At 43.2% G+C, this 18,975-nt stretch overlaps 2 protein-coding genes across 2 annotated transcripts in view; one reads left to right on the top strand and one right to left on the bottom strand.

The window, feature by feature from the left end:
* Positions 1-651: 651 nt before the first annotated feature.
* On the bottom strand, positions 652-2,254 carry LOC5574011 (cell division control protein 6 homolog). The gene has a single exon (XM_001661046.2). It carries the CDS (start codon positions 2,119-2,121, stop codon positions 751-753), a length of 1,371 nt encoding a protein of 456 aa, XP_001661096.2. The 5' UTR covers positions 2,122-2,254; the 3' UTR covers positions 652-750.
* A 117-nt stretch (positions 2,255-2,371) lies between these two features.
* LOC5574020 (transcription initiation factor TFIID subunit 3) overlaps positions 2,372-18,975 on the top strand; it is a 33,516-nt gene continuing 16,912 nt past the window's right edge. The window contains exons 1-2 of the mRNA XM_021852940.1: positions 2,372-2,837; positions 14,613-17,895. Coding sequence (XP_021708632.1) covers positions 15,713-17,895 — 2,183 coding nt within the window. The 5' untranslated portion in view covers positions 2,372-2,837; positions 14,613-15,712. The remainder of the gene's footprint in view (positions 2,838-14,612; positions 17,896-18,975) is intronic.

Below are 18,975 nucleotides of genomic sequence, written 5' to 3'. Positions count from 1 at the left end.
ACCTTACTCACTTGTTTAAAATGCACTAAGCTGAAGAAATAATAGTGCAACGTTCTTGCTCTTCCTACTTTCAGCTAATGCAGAAAGCTAAAATAATAATTGCATAGTTGTTTGTTGCTTCCTTCAAGAGATTTGTGCCTTCAAAGTTTTGAAGCAATCTTGACGTTGGATTCCAATGCTCCAATTGCTCAATGTTTGACTCGAATTTTAAACGAAAATGTTTGCCTAATGCATCTAGTTTATAGCTTTCTGCACAAGTTTAACCATCAGTTTAATGTACAGTCAAACGAGATAATCTTCAACATTGATTCCAAATTTAGGAAAAATACTTATACACACTTGAGCTTTATGAACATACTTTTTAGGATTTAATTAATAATTTTATAAAATATAAAAAAAGTTCCATATGTTCAATGTAAACTTGATTCCTTAAAAAATACAGAGATAAGAGTTGAACTTGACTTTGACTAGGGGTGCAAAAATAAAAATTCGACAAGGGCGCCATGAAGCAACGCTACGGCTATGTTTGCTGATGTGAGACCTTAAATTACATTTTCACGAATCCAAGGAGATTTTACTTAAGAAACTACTCGAAAAGTTTTGGGATAAATAAATTGGGCTTATTTCGAAGCTGATCGGTGTAACACAACGTCCAATGCTTAAAGGTCTATTGTCTAGTCTTAGGATTTAAAAAAGAGTCAAAATAAGTTAAAAGAAAACAATTCGTTAAAGTAATTCGACAAAGCTAGCTTACTTGCCCACGCAGGCCGTATCGCTGAGGACACTGGCAATCAGCTGTTTGTCGTTGAGCGCGTTGTGCACTTCCTCTTCGTCCCACTGTAGCTGAACGCGGTTCAGTCGTGGCTCCTTCTTACCCTGCAGCCGCAAAATTCCTCTCGTTTCCACCAGCGAGCAGAGATTGCTGAACTCGGTCTGGTCCACCGAGAGAAGATTCCGTTTGGCACAAACCGCCTTGTAGACCTGGTGCAGCTTTCCCACGGTGATGTCTTTGTTTTTGCTAGCCTTGAGAATCAACAGCAGGGCACATACCAGGAGCTTCTGTTGCAGCGGGAAGGCCTCGTCATCGGTCATGGTCTGTGTGGTTCCGTAAACCTGGTTGAGCGTGCTGATGACCGATCGGATTTGGACGGCTTTCGGCGGGGATGTTGCCACTTCCTTAGGTTTGGTCTTCTTCTCCTGACGGTGTTCGTTATCGGTGGACTCGACTAGGGTCCGTGTCAACAGGAGGGCCCTTCGGGCATCTCCAGAAGTGGACGCAACTTTGGCCGCCAGCAGCTGCAGGGCGGCGTCATTGAACATTTCGGCCTTCTGGTTCTGTCGGAGGTTGTTCTTCAGGATGTTCACCAGTTGTTGTTTGGAGTACGGCATGAACTGGATCAGATGTGGCTTCAGTTCGCACTTGGCTTGCAGCCTGGACAGTAATCGGTCCGTGAGATCTAAGGCGTTGGCAATGCCGATTAGGATGAGATTGGATCCCTGCTTTGCGGGCCACTCAAAGATATTGTACAAGACGGTTTGCTTACTGCTCGCCAGCTGGTCAATTTCATCCAACACCAGCATGACTGTTTTGTGTTTCTTCTTGAGGTACGCTTCGATGGCCGTAAGGAAGCCCTTCTCCGTAGATCCACTGGTTGATATCTTCAGTCCCTCGCATATCTTCTTGTAAATTCCTCCCGCAGTACTAATTGATGTGCAGTTCACGTAAACCATTTTGAGCTTCTCCGCCAGTTTGGGGTCGCTGATGATTCTTGTCAGGGTGGCCGTTTTTCCCGTTCCGGGAGGTCCACTGATGTAAATACTTCCCGATCCATTGCTGGTCAGAATGCCTTCGATGTGCCGGGCTAGGTTTTCCGTTTCCCGCTCCCGCTCCGGGAGGCATCCGATTGCGGTAACGCTCACCTCTTCCTGCCCGCCCGTTGGGGATTCCTTCGGTGCCGCTTTACGTCCTCTTGCGCGCTTCGGTGGCGAGACTTCCTCCTCTTCCTCTAGAGTGTCGCTTTTGCTGCGTGGAGGACGTCCCCGCCGTTTGGGGGTGGTATTTTCTTTGGATTCTTCGAGTACTTCACTCACCCGGACGCTGCGACGGGTACTTCTGGACATTTTTAATTGAGATTTCTAAAAGCAACGATAATTTCCGGATGGATTTCCACTGTAGCACCGAAAATGTTTACGTCGTTAGGCAGCTGATCACCAACTTTTACGCGCCCTTTGTACTGTTGCAGTACTAGATCGATCAGATTAATGTGTCTGACATTCCTACCCCTCACCGTGCGAATGGGTAGAAACGTCAAATCAAAACGCCAACACGCGAAAACTACCCCAAAAGCGACGTCGCCGAGAGAAAAGGGAAAACGGCGAATCATCAACGCATCGTCGCCGCAGTCAGGTTTCTTTGCTTTTACGTGCAGTGATAAAAGTTATTTGCGAATTTTGGTGTGATTTCGGACTCAAACACGGTGGAAAATAGTGTTATTCGATAGTGCTCTGATCGGTGCAAACGGTGGTGGTGGATTTTACCAGGAAATCGCGCCAGATGGCGCATCAAAAGTGAATTGAAAATTTTGCCAATCTGGCTTGTGCGATCGGTTTTCCCCCGTTTCGGGTTTCGGTCGGAACAAGAAGTGGTCGAGTGAAGATAGGAGGAGAGGTCGCGGCAGTATAAATAAAGACACAGGGAAGAAAGTGCTCCCGTCCCCGTGCTGAACCAGTGTTGGTGAATTGTGGGTGGGTTTGGGAGCTGAGAGGGCGCAAGTCCCGCTAGAATTTCATTTTTCGTGTTATTCACTCCGTGATAAACATCAACAAGAGCTTGAAAGGTAAGTATAAAACCGTGGGTAGGAATCAGGGTTGGTAGCGAGTCATTTGTTAATCTATTTTTGACCTGATCACTAAAAAGTCACTATTTATAACAAAAAGTCAAAAACAAAAAAAGAGGTCCATTTTCATAACAATTGCAAATTGGCTTCAAAAATATCAAAATTGTAATTTGTATCAATCGAAGTTCTGTGAAACCTACGAATGCAAAAAGATGTACATTTCAAGAGCAAACATATCTCGCATACTCTGGGATAACGCCCTAAAAGCCATTGGTAGCCACGTGTGTAGCTCGTTGTTTCTGAGCAAATGAAAGAATAAGCATCGAAATCAACATCACGGACAGGTAGATAATGATCCTTTCTTCCACATAGTGTTGTTAAATAACATGAAAATCCATTCAAATGCTCAGAAACAACGAGCTACACACATGGTTACCAATGGCTTTTAGGGCGAGATCAGAAGTTATGCGAGATATAATGACAATTTTCACCGTCTTCAGCTCATAGGCTGCACAGACAGAACGATCACTAACATTAGGCAACGGACAACACAAAACACCCAGTAGCCCAGCGATGATTTTTTCGTTTGACGAAATAAGAATAACGCTCAAAATTGGCATTCATAGAAAGTTTAAAAGTGGTAATGTGATCAAATATCTAAAATTAAAGCTAAGTCCATCTAAAATCTCAACATTTGTATTTCAGACATAAATCAGTTGATGTCAAAAAATATAATGGTTTTTGTGTAGTTGGTACAATTTGGCCATCTGATGAAACGAACTGGAATGTTGCATCCATACAATCCAAACTTGATCAAGAATTTGTCAAGATATGCCTGGAACATTATTGAAATTGAAATGGTTTCCTACAGCGAGCTTCATTTAAGGTGACACATCTCGGAATTCAAACATGGCAGGCACAATGGCCGGCTTGTGCCCCTACTCACGATTTCAAAGGCACTAATTTGCTGAAATAATGAACGTACAAAGTCAATCTTCTCATTTTAAGCTTTCTGATAACCTAAAATAGAAATGGCAGTGTAGTTTGATGCTTCTTTCGCGAGATTTGTGCCTTCAAAGTTTTGGTACATCATTGAATTTTGATTCCAAGCTGTTTCACCTTAAAATGACAATTCTTATTGACATCGAAGCAACCTGCTAGTTTGGACCAATCGTTTATCTGAACACAGTAACCTTGGCTTCTTTGACATCTTTTACTTTTTATCATTCTTAAACTAACCTCTGAATAAACCACACGTTTTAATTAAACGAGCTTTGCGTTCATTAATAAAAGGTTATGGGCACCTCTACGAAAGATGCTGTGTGTGGTATTCCACAATTCGACGGTGGTGCAGGATTCCAGCATTGGAGATCGAAAGGCAAAGAATCACATCGTCAGCTTTCTTGCAAACGAATGCCTGGCGATCGTGTGCGAAAAGAAAACGGCTAGAGAAATGTGGAAGGCTCTTGAAAATTCTTTTGCGAAGCGGTCGATTAGCACTCGAAACCTGGTAAGGAAACAGCTCAACCGTTTGAAGCTCCGAGACGGTGATTCGAAGAGGGCGCATTTGCTGGCTTTTGACGATTTGATCAGGCAATTGAAGACCGCTGGCGCAAAGATCGAAGAAGCTGAGCTGGTCATTTCGCTGTTTCAAACGCTCCCCGACACGTACGACCCTTTGGTAACGGCACTTGAAAACATTCCTGAGGAAGAGCTGAGTTTGGAAGCTGTGAAGCAACGCTTACTAGCGGAAGAGCTCAAACGAACCGAACGTCACGAGGACTCAGGTGAGGTGAAGTTGGCAGCGTTCTACGGAGACAAGCACCGGAAGTTGATTTCGAAGCCAATGAAGTTTCAAAATGCCAATGTCACAAATGCGGTAAACGGGGCCATATGAAGAAGGACTGTTGACAGAAAACTAGTGAAGCTAATTCGGCAGACCAACGATCCCAGCGGACCGCGGTAAGTTTCGTCGCAAGTCGCAAGAATGAAAAATTTCGAAGCGGAAAAGTGGTCTTCAAACTCGATTCAGGAGCAAGCGACCATCTCGTAAATGAAGCAGAAATATTTTCAGAAACTCGCAAGCTGAAGACACCCATCGAGATTCAAGTGGCCAAAGACGGTAAAGCGCTGGTGGCCAAGTTCACTGGGACTATCGCCGGAAGCAGCAACAAGAGAACACCGTTGATCATGAAGGATGTGCTCTATATTCCCGAATTACGAGACAACCTGATGTTTGTGAAGAAACTGGTGAAGGCCGGTGTTGTGGTGATCTTCTGCGGTTCCGAAGCGATTCTGAAGAAAGGCGATGAAGTTATTGCTACTGCGAATTTGCGAGGTAACCTGTACGAGATTGAGGTGGACATTCCAGTGGCATCGGCAAATTTATGTCAAACTAAAGCGACCAATTTGTGGCATCGAAGGCTCGGACATCTCAGTCAACAAGGAATGAAAGCGATCGTAAGTAACAACCTTGCTGATGGCGCCAATTTCTAGGCAGACAAGCTGCCATTCTGCGACGCGTGTGTGCAGGGTAAACTTTGCCGTGAACCATTCAACGGAACCCGTCCACGATCTTCAAAGCCACTGGAAAGAATCCATTCAGACGTCTGCGGGCCGATCGAGCCAACTGCGTGGGACGGATCGAAGTATTTTGTTTCCTTCATTGATGATCACACCCACTTTGCTATGGTGTTCCTGATGAAGAGAAAGTCGGAGGTGTTCACTCGATTCCGTGAGTACGAGGCGATGGTGACAGCGCAATTCAATCTGAAGATTTCCAGGATGACAATTGACCAAGGCCGTGAGTATCTGTCGAACAATCAGAAACAGTTCTATTTGCAGAAAGGGATCCAGGTCGAACCGACTGTTGCATACACGCCTCAGAAAAACGGAGTCGCGGAGAGGTTCAACCGAATCATAGTTGAAAAAGTCCGCACAAAGCTGATAGATTCGCATGTCCCAAAAACGATGTGGTCAGAAGCTGTCCGTACTGCCGTTTATCTGGTGAATCGAAGCCCTACCGTCGCCCTGCCAAGAAGTCTGACTCCGGCTGAGTGCTGGTACAATGAAAGGCCAAGTTTGGAAAAACTCCGTGTTTTTGGTTGTAAGGCGTTTGCCTGGATACCCAACCAGCACAGAAAGAAATTGAATACCCAACCAGCACAGAAAGAAGCCAAGAGTACCGAAGTCGTCATGGTTGGATATGCTCCCAATGGCTATCGTTTGTGGGACAGGAAGTCTGGACGAATCGAACTCGCTCGAGATGTCAAGTTTAATGAAACTTTTTTCCCGTATGAAAAGAACCGCGAAGAGCATGACAAGGTTCCACTAGTCGTTGTACCGTATGAGCATGAAGAGACTGTTACTCAAGATCAACTGATAGTAGACGAACGCTATGAGGGTAGTCCTGATCCTGGTGTTGATCCTTGCGATGAAAGGCAGCCTGACGATGCATCACTGTTACGTGCTGGTTCTCCGATTGCTGACGACGAGGAAGTTTTCGAGGCGAATCAAACCGGGGCGCTCCCTTCGCAAATAGAACAACTCGAGTCCAATGGACAAGCGACGTTGAGGCGCAGCGAACGGGAGCGCAGGCTCCTCGGTAAGTTGTTGAACTTTTTTACCGGTTACAGAGCAACTTCTGTTGCGTCGTATTCCACAGATGCTCCTCAGTGCTACAGCGATATCGAGAAACGGGATGATCGAACCAAATGGCTGGATGCTATCGATGACGAACTGAGATCCATGGAGGCAAACGGTGTGTGGAAGCTGCCGTCCTGCCCGTGTGGTGTGAAGCCCCTAAAAACCAAATGGGTATTCCGCGTAAAGGAAAATGAAGATGGTCAAGCTGCTCGTTATAAGGCCCGATTAGTAGCGAAGGGCTATCTGCAACGTCATGGCGTGGATTTTGAGGAGACTTATGCGCCAGTTGCAAAGCTAGCCACTATCAGGACGGTGTTAGCAATAGGCGTCTACAAGCGTTTCCATTTTCACCAGATGGACGTGAAAACTGCGTTCCTACATGGAGATCTCAAGGAGGATATATACATGGAAATCCCTGTCGGCGTCAAGTCTCCACCGAACATGGCATGCAAGCTGATGAAGTCACTGTATGGATTGAAGCAATCACCACGTTGCTGGAATGAAAAATTCAACAGTCAACTGACTAATCAAGCTTGGTTTCTGCCGATCTCGTCACGACTATTGCCTGTATATTCGTAGCGAAGATGATGATGAGCTGTACATCGTACTGTACGTTGACGACCTACTAATCGTGGGGAGGAAATTGGAGTCCATCGTTTGTTTGAAGAAGCAACTTTCAACTGTTGTTCGTATGACTAATTGTGGAGAAGCTCGTCATTTCCTGGGTATGAAGATTGCGTACGACCGGCAAACAGTAATTCTTCAGCTTTCGCAGCAGGCGCATGTGGAAAAGGTTGTAAACAATTTCGGAATTGCAGAATGCAATCCCGCCAAGTCACCCATGGAAAAAGGACTTCAACTACAACGAGAGGGGACACCTACAAGAGAACCCTACCGGGAGCTGTTAGGCAGTCTAATGTATATCATGTTGAGCGTTCGCCCGGATATCTGCTTTCCAGTAGGGTACCTGGGCCGATATCAGCAACATCCAACAGAAGCTCACTGGCAAAGTTTGAAGAGAGTCGTTCGATACCTAAAAGGAAGTTCAAATACTGTACTGACGTTTCAGCGCACTGATGCTCCGCCCCTGATTGGATATGCCGATGCCGACTGGGCGGCTGACAGCGAGGACAGGAAGTCTGTTTCCGGATATACCTTCAAGGTCTTTGGATCGACAGTGTCATGGTGCAGCCAAAAACATAGTACCATGGCCATTTCCTCAAGTGAATCCGAGTACGTCGCTTTGAGTGCCGCTACTGCTAAAGCTCTTTGGCTGGCTGGAGTTCTTGAGGACATGAAGATGAAGAATCCAGAAATACCTGTGACGATATTTGAGGATGTTGTACTTTTAAACTAGATGTTTATTGTTCGAATGGTAAGTACAGAATGTCGCCAAATGTTGTACTTTTAAACTAGATGTTTATTGTTCGAATGGTAAGTACAGAATGACGGAGTAGCAATATTGTTCGCCTTTTATATTGTCAGGTTGCTAGTGGTTGCTAAGGCAAGTTTGAGTGGTTACCCAAAAAACACTGGCTTGGTAGTTGACTACTACGATTCTCCGACTTGGTCGTCGACTACTATGTTAGTCTCCAACAGAGGACAACCGAGGCTGTATTGGGATGGCTAACAACTTGAAGACCACACGATCAAAACATATCGATGTTGAACACCATTTCATCAGGGATCATATTGCTGAAGGACGAATCCAAGTAAAAGCCGTTGGTACTCAAGATCAATTAGCCGATATATTTACGAAGTCCCTCGATCCTGGCAGATTTCAAGAATTGCGACGGAAACTAGGGCTAAACGATTGAGAGAGGATGACATCGAAGTATCCTGCTAGTTTGGACCAATCGTTTATCTGAACACAGTAACCTTGGCTTCTTTGACATCTTTTACTTTTTATCATTCTCAAACTAACCTCTGAATAAACCACACGTTTTAATTAAACGAGCTCTGCGTTCATTAATAAAACTTATCAACTGCGTACTGCGATCAAAGGATAATGCTATTCTTAACCATTTTTGGTAAGAATTTTCCCATGCACCGAGATAGTTGATTACTTTTCTTTCCAGGTGCATAGTCCCCTTAAGAATAAAAAACATTCCTAGAGAAACTGAAATTCGATCTTCCCTCCCCTTGGTTATGCGACCTTGCCGCGATGGGAGGGCATAATCCATTAGCCCATATGATGGAAACCAAAGGCGTAACCTGTAGTGGTGGTATCACATTTTGGCATTTTTTGCTTAAAGCTGCGTCATAATACATATGGCATAGACGCAATAATATCTCGGATGTGATCCAGCGGACATTTTGCGTAATTGATAGAATTGATGCCCATTTCAAATAATCAATCTATTCGAAGTGGACATTAGTACTATTGATGACGTTCAGTTTGCCTTTTGCTAACCAGAATGATCCGTAGCCACTCTTACTATTAGCTAGCTAGATACATCGTTATCATATACGACGTAGGGAATACTTAGGAACTCTTAGGAAAATGACTAGTAGATTCACTGAGTAGAAATGAGTGGCGACAATATTATTTTAATATGGTTTTTACATTGCCATAATAAGAAATACCTCTTTTGTAACAGCGGTATAAATAATCTAATTCCAGCTTCATTTTCGCAAAATTTACAAGTAGAAAGTAGGCGTTGTGAAGCATTGCATTTGCCACCGAAGAGTGAATCTTGTAGGAGACTGTAATAGAAGCCTAAGGTAACTTTACTCTTCAATATTCACTATAAAAATGACTATGGAAAGTAAGACGCTGAGATCGATCATTAGGGTACACTTGCTAGTTTCGAAAAATTGTTGAACAGACAAGGAAAGCGACTTTTTTCTTTAAGGATATATGAACGTAATGACCAATAAATACTTATAACAACACAAAATGAAATTAACTAGAACTCTAGCGTAACATTTGAAAAGGGCCTAACTGCAAAATGTAAACAAACTTGATTATTCATTATTCGTATCATCTTTTACGTAAATTACTCTTACATACTCTTACGGGCATGCAAAATGCATTATTAATGGTAATTTTATTCAAATTTAAAAGGGCCTATCTGAAAATGATAAAACTAAGAGGGCCTAACTGGTCATAAAAGGGCCTAACTGAAAATTTCCATCAAAATCAGATTGGCCCTTCCGTGCATTTTTATTTTCCTCCATATTTTTCAATATTTAGCCATTGTATAGTGTTTTTCTCACATAATGGAACCTAGTGAAATATTTGAAAAGGGTCTATCACCATAACGTAAAAATTGAGAAATGCTCGATTGAAGATTCTGTAAAATATTGATTGTTACTATTTTAAAGTCATTGCTATCTAATAGTTTTAAACTTTTGTTCGACACTCATAGTCTATTACTGGGCCACGTAACGTTTTAAATCTAACATAACATAAAAACTAGTAAAAAATAAGTAGATGAAAAAACCGAATTTAGTACTATACCATTTAATTCCACTAGAGTTTGTATCCTTTGACAGATACGCGTATTTCGACCTCAACTGTAAGGCCGTCTTCAGTGTCGTGTACTAGACTCGAGTCTAGTACACGACACTGAAGACGGCCTTACAGTTGAGGTCGAAATACGCGTATCTGTCAAAGGATACAAACTCTAGTGGAATTAAATGGTATAGTACTAAATTCGGTTTTTTCATCTACTTATAGGTATTCTACTAAACAGCTCGAAGATTTATTATCATCATAGTAAAAAATGTTGAATTCAAACATCATCGGCAGATAGGCCCTTTTACGAGTCTTCAAACCAGTTAGGCCCTTTCAATTAGGCCCTATAATTGAACATGGTTTCAGTTAGGCCCCTCCAGTTAGGCCCTTTTATTTAACTTAGTTCCAGTTAGGCCCCTTTGGAATTTGTTAATTTTATTGATTATTGAATAGATTTTCAAAGTTTTAGTACAAAATCAATCGATTAAGTGAGAAAATCAACATTGAATATTGAAAATTCTCAATTGAAGATTCAGTATTATATTGATTATTCATAATTCAAACCCTTTCTCCTATTTACTAGTTTTATACTTGTCTTCGACACTCATAATAGTCTATTAGGTGGCCCATAACGTTTGAAATCTTAAATAAAAAAACAACTCGTGAAAATGGTTGAATTCAAACATCATCGGCAGATAGGCCCTTTTGCGAGTCTGCAAACCAGTTAGGCCCTTTGATTGAACATGGTTTCAGTTAGGCCCCTCCAGTTAGGCCCTTTTATTAAACTTATTTCCAGTTAGGCCCTTTTGGAATTTGTTAATTTTATTAATTATTGAAGTGATTTTCAAAGTTTTAGAACAAAATCAATCGATTAGGTATGTGGGAAAATCAACATTGATCAATAAAAATTCTTTATTGAAGATTCAGTACTATATTGATTCCTATTTCAAGCCCATTCTCTTTTTTACTAGTTTTATCATAATCTTAATGCGAAGTTAGTTGAAAAACTGATTTTTTATCCTGAAAAAAAAAATCAATTACATTAAAAATTTTGAATAATTTTTATTTGTTAATTTTTATTTGTTGCCTCTAGTTGTGGATCGAGTTCCAAAAGTCGCGATTTTCACAAAAACAATTTCGTTTGTTTTTGTAACAGCCCTGCAAGAATTCTTCTTATACTTCTTCTTGGCATTACGTCCTCACTGGGACAGAGCCTGCTTCTAAGCTTTGTGTTCAATGAGTACTTCCACAGTTATAAACTGAGAGCTTTCTTTGACAAGTTGCCATTTTCGCATTCGTATATCGTGTGACAAGTACGAAGGTACTCTATATTCAGGAAAGTAAAGGAAATTTCCATTACGAAAAAACCTGGACGGACCGGGAATGGAACTCAGATACCTTCAGAATGGCTTTGCTTTGTAGCCACGGACTTAAACTGCTCGGCTAAGGAAGGCCCTCAAGTATAAAACAAGTAAAAAAGTGAATGGGTTTGAAATAGATATAATCAATAAGCTACTGAACCTTCAACCGAGAATATCGAACATTTAGCTATTACATTGTTTTTCTCTCGCTTTATTTTATTTAAAACTATGAAAATCACTTCAATAAGCAATAAAATCAACAAATTCCAAAAGGGCCTAACTGGAACTATGTTTAATAAAAGGGCCTAACTGGAGGGGCCTAACTGAAACCATGTCCAATCGAAGGGCCTAACTGAAAGGGCCTAACTGGTTTTAAGATTCATTAAAGGGCCTAACTGCTGATGATATTTGAATGCAACTATTTTCACGAGTCGTTATGCTATTTGAGATTACTAACGTTCTGGGTCACGTAATGAACCATAATGAGTGTCTAACACAAGTATAAAACTAGTAAAAAAAAGTGAACGGGTTTGAAATATCAATAATCAATATGTTGCTGATTTTGTATAGAATAGTTTCCAATATTTAGCTTGTATGATATTGTGTTGTTTTCTCACATAATCATTAAATGTTGTCGAAGAATTATGCAAATCACTTCAATAATCAATAAATTTAACAAATTCAAAAAGGGCCTAACTGGTTTGAAAATTCGTAAAAGGGCCTATCTGCGGATGATGTTTGAATTGAACTATTTTTACAAGTTATTGTGCTATTTGAAATTCAAATCGTTGTGAGCCACGTAATAGACCATTATAAGTGTCGAATACAAGGGGTTATCCGAAAATGACGTCCATCAATTGGGGCCTCCTCCAATGGGGGAATGTACGAAAATGTGACAGTGCATGGATTGGGTATTGGAAAAAGCGTGACAGAGGGGGTAGAAGGGTTCTAGAAATCCCGAAACACGATGGACGTCATTTTTGGATCTTCCCCAAGTATGAAACTAGTAAAAAGCGAATGGGTTTGAAATAGGAATAATCAATATGGTACTGAATCTTCAACCGAAAATTTCCAATATTTAGCTATTATATAGTGTTTTTTCACATAATCGCTAAATTTTGTTCAAAATTTATGCAAACCAATTCAAAAATCAACAAAATTAGCGAATTATAAAAGGGCCTAACTGAAACCATGTTCAATCAAAGGGCCTAACTGAAAGGGCCTAACTGGTTTGAAGATTCATAAAAGGGCCTATCTGCCGATGATGTTTGAATTCAACAATTTTTACGAGTTGTTGTGTTATTTGAGATTAGAAACATAATGGGCCACGCAACAGACTTTAGTGGGTGTCGAACACAGGTATGAAACTAGTAAAAATGCGAATGGGTTTAAAATAGGAATTATAAATATGGTACGGAATCTTCAATTGAGAATTTCTCAATGTTTACGTTTTGCAGATAGGCCCTTTTCAAATGTTACGCTAGAACTACTACTAAACAGCCTAATTTTGTTAAGACTTGACGACACTTGACATTTAAGACTCTAATCTTACGTAAAAGACAATAGTAATCAGAATAGCACTTGAATGACAAATTATTCAAAACCATTTCGACTAGACAGTATTAGTAATGCACTACTATTTCAAATAAATTCTAATGGAGCTGCTGATTTTCATAATGCTTACTTTTCTCAGAAGCAAGGGTATATGGGTACTTTCAAAAACTACCACGTCACAATACTAATAAAAAATCAGTGTTCATGTGGGCGCCATTGCCTAGTCCGTCTGAGTATTGGTCCTGGTAGAGGGGAAACTTGGCAAAAGCCAGACCGAGGGTTCAGCCTTGACAAGTTAAGCTGTCAGGCAGCTCCAACTGAATACCATACAAAAAAAAAATACGTTTAACATTATTTCAGAGTGTATGATTTCCAAGTGAAATATGGGACATATCACGTGAATAAATACCCAAGATTTATAAAAAAAATGGGCTTTTTCGCAAACTGTTTAGCTAGCTGGCGTACGAGGGGCCCACCAATTTGAGAAAACCGAAAGGACCACCCTTAAGTTTTATCAAAAACTAGCGATTAGTGACATAAATTGGAATTCTAACGATGGGTGCCGATGGCGGCCTGGTTTCAGCGAGAATTGCTCACATCTCAAATGTGAAAGGATATTTGATGAGCACCAAATAAAATATGGGTCATACCACAATTCTTCTAAATAATGTAAACCACTGCTTACAAAAGGCTCTACAGACGAGGGAAAAAAACTTCCATTAGAAGATTTTAGCGCTCAAATGTTGCATTGGCAATTTGGTTTTTGAAAACAATCCCCTATTTATAAGAGTTTCTAATATTACATTAGTTAACCAATCGGCTAATAATTGAGTGGAGATACAAGCTCGCACTTCTGTAATTTTGTTTAACATTCAAGCGATAGCTGCAATTTTCTCCAATAAAAATATTTATCTATTCTGTTTCTCATTCAACTCATTAGGTTTAGAGAAACCTTCATTTTCATGAAGAAAAAAAAACAGCCTTCAACTTAAATAACATGGCTGGAAATGTATGGATTCTTGATAAATTTTGTAAATGTAGGGATTCTTGATGACATTTGAATATATTCCGAATGTATTTATGTAAAAGCATATAAATATAGTATATATCAAGTCTTGCGAGGTCAAGAGGAACATTTTTGAACCATTTGATATGTTTTTATACAGTAGATCGAGTGTTTCAGTTTTCGAAGGGTTCTCAGCAGAATCAGCAGATTCACATTAGTTTCCTCGCAGGATTCTCATCAAAATTCTCCCAGGATTCTTTTTCTGAATTCTATTCAGAATTATTCATTAAAATTATATTCGAGGATTCTAATTGAAATCTTTTCAGAATTGTTATCAGAATCTTCTAAAGATTCTCATCAAAATTCTTTATGTATACTAATCAGAATCCTCATCAGAAACCTTTCCAAGTTTTCGTCATAACCCTTTCAGGATTTTATCAGCATCGATGTCGCATTCTCGCCAGAATTTTACCACGAGTCTTATCAGAATCGTTTCAGGGTTCATATAAGAATCCAGCGTACTCATCAGAATCCTTCCAGGAAACGCATCAAAATCACACTAGGATTCTCATATGAATCCTTTCATGATTTTAAGGATTAGTACCCGTTTTTGAACTAAAGTTTGAAGTTTTGAAGCACTTCTCAGTCACTATTTCAATGATTTTTGTTACTATTGTGGCCACTACCAGCCCTGTAGGATTTTCCCGAGAATAAATCTTTTATTAAAGCTTATCTCTTACGATTTTCAGGATGTCGGAACGTTACACGCATCAGCTGCTGAAAGTGGTGGTGGCGCAGATATGCCAGACGATCGGATGGACCTCGATCCAGTCGACTCCGATGGAGCTGATGATCGACATTCTGGACCAGTATCTGCGGGACATAACCCGGGTGACGCATCGTTACGCAGAGCTGTACAACCGGACGGATCCCAATTTGGACGATGTGGCGTTGGCCTACCGGGAGATGGGAATGAATCTGGGCGAACTGCAGGAGTACCTGCAGTTTGTGGATCCGATTGAGCGGCCCTTCGAGGTGCCAAAGTATCCGCTGCCGAAGGATAGTCATCTGAATTTCATGAAGCCTGGGAGTAAGGAGGTGCTGACCAGACCGGTGCACATCCCGGAACATATGCCTCCGATGCTGGTGGATTCGGAGGAAGAGCAGGAAGAGGAAGAACGTCGCCGGCAGATGCAGATGCACTTGATGGCGGAAGCGGCCGAGGCAGAGCAGGAAGATGTGAAGCCGGATATCGGGGAGGTTGTGGAAAAGATGGAAGAGGTGGGCGCCGAAGAAGTGGCCGTCATGGATGCTAGTCAGAGTGAAGAAGTGGTCACGTTCAAGAGGCCTTTGGACGGTCCTGTCGGGGAAGGTGGTGTATTGGATATCAAAAAGCCCAAGTCGCTCTCGGAGGAGAGACGACCTACCAGGGAGATCAGCAGCGTGATTATGACCACGTCGGGTTTTATATCACCGGCCCGGGAGGGCAGGCTGCCGGATTCGAAGCCGCCGGAGATTCCGGAAGAGAAACCGAAGCCTCCTCCACCGCCACCACCGGCGCCGGTGTCCACTGCTTTACCGGTGGCCAAGATCGACGAGAAGTTTGGTAAGAAAGCCAAGAAGAAACCGATTGAGAAGGAGAAGAAGGACAAGAAAGAGAAGAAAGTGGACAAGAAGAAGGACAGCGCGGATAAGGAGAAGGAAGCGAAGAGCAGACCTGCAACTCCGACGATTCAACTGAAGGAGCCATCGGAAGCACCGCCAGCGCCAGTTTCAACAATAGAAGAGGACATAAAACTGCTGCCTCTTCCGGTGGAACCTCCTTCGGAACTCCCTATACCTGTTCCGGATGTCAAACCTCCATTACCGTTGCCGATCGAAGCGGAAAAAACCAATCGTTCCGCCACCGGTTGTTCCTGTTGCTCCACTTCCAAAGCCGAAGAAGGAGAAAGCACCCAGAAAGAAGAAGCAGCAGGAACCGAAACAGAAGCCTCAGCTGCCTCCGATGATACCCAACCTAGGAATGGATGTTGGTGCCATTTTCCCTCCTGGTCAAACGATTCCTCCTCCTCCGATGACCTCCCCTTTGATGAACCAAATTACGCCGCCAAAACCGCCCAAACCGAAACGTACCAAGCTAACCAAGAAGCAAATCGAGCGACAGTACATGGAACAGCTGCAGCAATTCCAGGGAGGTCCACTCAATGCACAGAACATCTTGGACATGCTCACGCCTCCAGGGAAGAAGCCCCTTCCGGGACTGTTCCAATCGCCGCTTTTTCCTCCGCAGAAACAGCTTCCTCCACCGCCACTACCCCAGCAGCAGCCCAAATTTCCGGACAACGTGGCCCAGTCCCAGCTGGACATGCTGCAAAAGCTCCATCCGAGTCTGGAAATTACTCCGGCGCCCGGCCCTTCGACCGTTCCCTCAATGCATGCCTCGCCGGAGAAACACAAACTGAACATCTTCAAAAAGGTGGCCAAGAAGGAAGCTCCTCCCCCGACGGTGCCCTCCAGCCAGGGCCCAATCATCGTCATCGACGACGACAAAAGTCCTCCCCATCAGCCGCAGTTCCCGACGACGCCCATGGGCAAAAAGCGAGCCCCCAAAACGTCCACCTCTGGGTTCTCCTTCCAAGACACACTTTCCTCGCCGGACATGGGCTTCAACATGAGCATGACTCCAAGTGATCACTCCGGTGGGCTGGGCCCATCCGGATCGTTCCGGGAGTTTTCCCCACCGAAAACGCCCTCCAACCTGCCCAAGACGCCCGACATCAAAATGCCGTCCAGCTCTAGCTCGTCGGCCTCCTGGATGAGCGATTCGGGCAAACTTTCCGTCGGACCTGGTCCGCTGTTCGGAGATTTCCCCAACTTTGGCCTTCCCCCCGCTAAGGAAGAGAAGAAGAAGAAACCCCGACAACCCAAGCAGCCGAAGGAAACGGCAGCCGCCAAGAAAGCCAAAAATGCTGGTCTTTTGGAAGAGTTGAAACTTCTCCAACAACTCCATCAGCAGTTCCCTCAGGCGCCTCCCGGTCCGTCACCCATGGACAAGAAACCCCTGCCTGACGTCTACAACATGCCCCCAATGACGCCTGCATTCCTCGCGTCGCAAATCCGGAATCCCGGAATGTTCGGCATGTTCCCGCTCCCATCCGGACCTGGTCTCATCCCCGAGAACCCACTATTCAATCCCTTCAACCCAGCACAATCATTCCTTCCCCCGGGATTCGGAATGCCCACGCTGCCGCCCCGCTTCGACATCAGCAAGCTACTCCAAAACCCACGCCCCTCCAAGGCCCCATCGATGGAAAGCTTCGACAACCTGGACCCGGAGACCAAGCTGGCTCACACGCCTCTCGATCTCCAGAAGAGCACTTGCAACGTCGCCCCCTTGGTGCCACCATCCCTCCAAATCGACCCCGTCCCACCTCCTCCAACAACCTCCCGCAAAAAGCCCCCCATCTCCCCGATCGTCAAAGACCACCTCCCCCAGGAGCACTCCCTCAATCTCTCCATCAAATCCAACGTCATTCACCAGAACCCCACCGTACCCTCATCCATCGTTCCTCAACCCCCGGCAGCTCATCAACAGCCCAAGTTCCATCCAGAGCATCCCACACCCTACCCCAAAGAACCACCCTCCGTCCCCTCAATGACCACAACCTCAGCGACCACAGTCGTCCCATCCCATCATCCACCACCCACCCCAACCCCCCAAAATCTCCCCACCCTGGCGGCCGCCTCCCCAACAGTACCCCCCATCACCCCCGGGGAAACCATCGTCATCGAAACGGACTCGGACACCAACAGCCAGTCCACGGTGACCATGGCGGCAATGGGCATTTCGCCGCCCCAATCATCCGGCGGTTCGTCCACCACCAAACCCGCCAAGGATAAGTCGGAAAAGCGCAAAAACAAGGAACACAAAAAGGACAAGAAGCTCAAGGAAGGCAAGGAGGGCAAAATCAAGAAGAAGAAAGACAAGAAGGACAAGAACAAGAGCAAGGACCGGGACCGGGAGCGACCCAAGTAAGTTTCGTTATATAACTCGCAGGGCTGGTAACTGGGCTCTTTTTAGAGGGTTGGTCACTATTTTAATGCAAGTTCATAAAAAATCTATTATCAAATTAAATTGTTTATTATAACTTACATGGTCGCTCAAGTCACTTTTTGACTTCTGAAGAAACGTGGAGTACATTCTTCGAGACTATTCCATAGCTTTTTCATCATTGCCTTCACAGATTCATCGATAAAAAGCTTCTGGGGTTCTCTCTCAGAAATTAGTCCTCAAATTATTCTGGAGATGCAAAACTGAAATCCTCCAAAAAATGCTCCAGACAATCCTTCAGCAGTCCAAAGCTTATATATCCGGCAATTTTTGCGGTAATTCTAAAATTCTACCAGGGATTCTCCCATTTTTTCAGAGACTTTTCCTATAACTTTTCTGCCGGTTTATACAGTTGTTACAGATATCTTCCAATTATTCCCACAGGAGTTCTCCCTAAACATTCCACAAGAGTTAGTTCTAGAGTTGATGCAATTCGATGAGAAATTATTTTAGGATTTCCTACTGCGATTTTTCATCAATTCCTTCTGCGTCTCACATAGGGATGCCTTCGAGGATTCCTTCATGGATACTACCATAAAATGCGCCATAGATTCTTCCAGAGAGTATTCCATGAAATCTATTGGGAATTCTTCCATGAATTCCTCAATAAATTCGACCACAGATATGTCAAGTTTCACAGAGAATTTCCTCTAGAGATTTCTCTAGGGATTTTTTCAACATTTTATCCAGATATTAATCCTGTAAGTTCATTTGGGCCTTCACGCCTGAAAATACTATAGTATTTTTTTGGTAATAGGTCGACTTGTTCTCTTTGGCATAGGTGGTTTTCTTCAATCCATTGAATTCATAATTTTAATCAATACGTTTAGCGTATAGGCGCACCTCACTACCGAATTACAGAAGATTTGGCCGACAAAAACCCCCAATGCCGAAAAGAATAAAACTGCCGAAAATACGTTTTCTCGATTCGAAGATTCGGTACCGTATTGATGAATCCTAATTCAAACCCATTCCCTTTTTTACTAGCTTCATACTTATGT

Source organism: Aedes aegypti, chromosome 1 (genome assembly GCF_002204515.2).
Source record: "Aedes aegypti strain LVP_AGWG chromosome 1, AaegL5.0 Primary Assembly, whole genome shotgun sequence".
Classification (NCBI taxonomy): Eukaryota; Metazoa; Arthropoda; class Insecta; order Diptera; family Culicidae; genus Aedes; species Aedes aegypti.
The sequence above is the reverse complement of the archived record's forward strand: the minus strand, read 5'-3'. Positions and strand labels throughout refer to the sequence as shown.

What these genes read in the sequence shown, in the direction of transcription:
- LOC5574011 (XM_001661046.2), bottom strand. Translation starts at nt 2,121, where the DNA reads ATGTCCAGAAGTACCCGTCGCAGCGTCCGGGTGAGTGAAGTACTCGAA.